General features: G+C 32.8%; 1 protein-coding gene across 2 annotated transcripts; it reads left to right on the top strand.

The window, feature by feature from the left end:
• The first annotated feature begins 437 nt into the window (after nt 1–437).
• Nucleotides 438–2,633, top strand: LOC107687649 (dematin-like). Of its 2 annotated transcripts, XM_016485063.1 has the most exons (4): nt 482–486; nt 812–877; nt 1,184–1,264; nt 2,084–2,633. In XM_016485063.1, the coding sequence occupies exons 2-4, from the start codon at nt 836–838 to the stop codon at nt 2,195–2,197; spliced, it is 237 nt and encodes a 78-aa protein (XP_016340549.1). In that variant the 5' UTR covers nt 482–486; nt 812–835; the 3' UTR covers nt 2,198–2,633. The 2 variants fall into 2 exon arrangements, with proteins under 2 accessions (XP_016340538.1, XP_016340549.1); XM_016485052.1 differs by having other exon boundaries at nt 438–877.
• The last annotated feature ends 662 nt before the right edge of the window (nt 2,634–3,295 follow it).

The following is a 3,295-nucleotide window of genomic DNA, read 5'->3' as shown; positions in this document are numbered from 1 at the left end:
ACTATGTAACTTTTTCTGTGTTCAAAATTTGCTAAATGTATATAATGAGCGAGTACATCATGAATTCGTCTTCCAAACCGCGTTTTTGTCTTATTCCGACTCTCTACAGTACACTTATAATAAGTACTTATATTTGGACTATTGTAGCCTGGTCGGGTCGTCACCGCTGCGGAGTAACACATACCTGCGTGAATCGCCATAGACATAAACTTAGAGAAGTAGCTCCGGTTGGAATGTTCTTCCGCGGGATGTGTGCAGTTCTGTTTATTAACCGCTAGAGCGCCAAAAGTTACATAGTGCTGCTTTAAAATTCTCATTATTTACATAAATGTTTCTGCTATAATTTCAATTATCTGCATAACAATTTGAGTGATAATTTAAATTGAAATCAACACGAATATAAGAAAATATTTGATTTAATGACTTCTAATGTTACTGTATTTTTTATCATCTTTATTTTTCTTTCTATGTTCCTCAGGTGTACAGGTAAAATGGCTTTGTTTATTCGATTTCACAAGCATGGCTGTTGAGTTTTCTAATATGCCAGCAGCAGCTAATAAGCTCTGACATAGAAACCACATCCTTTTCCTGCTACTAATGTATCCTTACCCTGACATTAGCCTACATTCTTTCATGGCTTCAGACTCATTTGATCTCCACACACTGTTTGCACACTTAATAATGAGTCAAATGAGGCTGATTCATTATTATGGATGTAGTGAGACCCTCCTCTCTAAATGTACCTGTCTCATATTGATCTCCTTTGTCCCGGGGGGGGGTATTTTTTTGGGCTGGGGTGGCGTCTTCATAGAATGGCGATTCACAGAGTGGGAGAATGGACAGAGGAAGCTCTCTTCCTAGTATTCTGGAACAGAAGGTGAGGCAGATCTTACCAGACCCTCCAAAGTTTTCATGCTCTGGTTCTCTCTTCTAACCCCATGCCATACATTCACTCACATCCATGTTGCTTCTAAGCCTCGCATCCATTGAATGCAAAATTCAGTACGGCAGTGTCACTGAAGACAATATCAAAGTGAAAACTTTGGAGGTTGTATGTGTAGTAAACATCCTCCTTTGAGCAAGCTGTTAATATGTGACGGCCTGTTTGCTGTGTCCAATCAATCAAAAAGGATGAGTACCGCATATATAATGTTACCAAAATGTTATGAAATCTCCTCTTCAGATATATCCATATGAAATGCTGGTTGTGACCCACAGAGGGCGCAGTAAGCTTCCTCCAGGTGTTGACAGGACCAGATTAGAGGTAAATCACACAAAAAAAACACTAGTTAACCTTAGTTTAACAAAAAAAAGAAAGAAAAGATTTTAATGTTCTTGCATTTCTTTGCCATTATAAGCTCAAAAGAATTAGCAAAAATAATAATTTATATTATTGTTTTTATTCATACAAAAATAATAATAAATCATTATTAAAGTATTATTATTATTATTATTACATTTAATAATAATAATAATAATAACAATAATAATAATTGGGAAAATATTAATTTATTTGTTTGTTTGTTTTTATTCGTGATAGGAGTGTTTGGAAAACAATAATAATAACAACATTAAAAATTATTGGATATATTAAATGAACATATAAAATAAACTACTTGCTTATTTATTTATTTGTGATTACGTGTTTTGGGACGTAATATAATAATAACAATTATTAAAACTATGCAGTAAATTATTTTTATGAAAATGCATAAATATTTAATACATTTTTATATATTTTTAAATATTTAAATATTTGGATTTTTTTTATATATTTTCGAATCGTTCATTATTATTATTATTATTATTATTATTATTATGTTTTCCAAACACTCCTACAACAAATAAATAAACAAGTATATTTTAAAAAAACTAATATTTTACTTCATTTTAATATTTTTAAATAGTTTATTATTATTATTATCATTACATTTTTCCAAACATTCCTACTACAAATAAATATATAAATACATGCAATATTTGCAGAAGTGTTGTTGGGGATGTTTTCCCCTGTCCTCTATAGAATTTTGCCTCTGACCGCACATATAAACTGACTGATTGTTTTTATTTTTTCATTAAAAAGCGGCATCTGTCTCCAGAGGAATTCCAGAGCTTATTCGGAATGTCCATCACAGAATTTGATCGTCTGTCACTATGGAAACGGAACGACCTGAAGAAGAAAGTGTCCCTTTTCTAACATTTGGACATTTGGACTTGGACACTGAACCCCTCGCCCTCCAGAGACGCCAGTAATGTTCACTCTAATCTAATACAGATGCTATGCAGACATTTCAAGATAAGCAAGGAAGATGACGCCACATCACCAGATGTTATTTCACTCACATATACAGTAGTCTCTGTGCGTCGCTGGTGTACATAATAAAGACAGGATGAAGGTTCTCGCATCCCTACAGTCGCTCCATATGTGAACAAATCAGATTTCATAAACTGCTCCAGCCGTTTCTTTACGCCTTACATCTGTTTCAAATTCTTAAAGTGCCCAGAGATGTTTATAATAATAGGCCTATATATTTACACAAAGTTTTAATCGTAAACATCACTTTTTTTTTTTTATTGTCATCACTATTACACTATAAACTTAATTTATTGTATCCAAAACAATGTATGGCACTGTACATATATCATGCTACAGTCGCTCCATATGTGAACAAATCAGATTTCATAAACTGCTCCAGCCGTTTCTTTACGCCTTACATCTGTTTCAAATTCTTAAAGTGCCCAGAGATGTTTATAATAATAGGCCTATATATTTACACAAAGTTTTAATCGTAAACATCACTTTTTTTTTTTATTGTCATCACTATTACACTATAAACTTAATTTATTGTATCCAAAACGATGTATGGCACTGTACATATATCATGTTATTTTTATTTATTCTTGGTGTCGATATGTAAAAGTTCAGCTTTAACAATCTCTAAATGAACATTTCTAACATCTAGCAAAAATTAAATGTTCATCATCATTCATTAAAAAAAAATGCATGGACACTAACTCTACATAATTTACTCAGTTTTACAGATAAGAGCACTGCGATGTATGACTTCTATTCGTGCTAATAGCAACAGTGTTATATTGTGGACTAATATGAAATATCTATAGCTCAGGCTTGCTGGTAAGCTCTGGCTTTGGGTTCCTGTACACTGTTGGTGCTTCTTACAGTAGGTTGTAATTACTGAACAACACTAGAAGTTCCACACAAAGCCACTTCATTTACTTGGATTTCGAATGTCTATTGTCGATGCACACTTACGTTTTACTGCCTTTAGTAGTT

Source organism: Sinocyclocheilus anshuiensis, unplaced genomic scaffold, assembly GCF_001515605.1.
Source record: "Sinocyclocheilus anshuiensis isolate Anshui unplaced genomic scaffold, SAMN03320099.WGS_v1.1 scaffold205, whole genome shotgun sequence".
Classification (NCBI taxonomy): Eukaryota; Metazoa; Chordata; class Actinopteri; order Cypriniformes; family Cyprinidae; genus Sinocyclocheilus; species Sinocyclocheilus anshuiensis.
The sequence above is the reverse complement of the archived record's forward strand: the minus strand, read 5'-3'. Positions and strand labels throughout refer to the sequence as shown.

What these genes read in the sequence shown, in the direction of transcription:
- LOC107687649 (XM_016485052.1), top strand. Translation starts at nt 836, where the DNA reads ATGGACAGAGGAAGCTCTCTTCCTAGTATTCTGGAACAGAAG. An exon ending in CTAGTATTCTGGAACAGAAG is followed by an intron (nt 878 to 1,183) that starts GTGAGGCAGATC and finishes TCTCCTCTTCAG; the next exon opens with ATATATCCATATGAAATGCT. An exon ending in TTGACAGGACCAGATTAGAG is followed by an intron (nt 1,265 to 2,083) that starts GTAAATCACACA and finishes TTCATTAAAAAG; the next exon opens with CGGCATCTGTCTCCAGAGGA.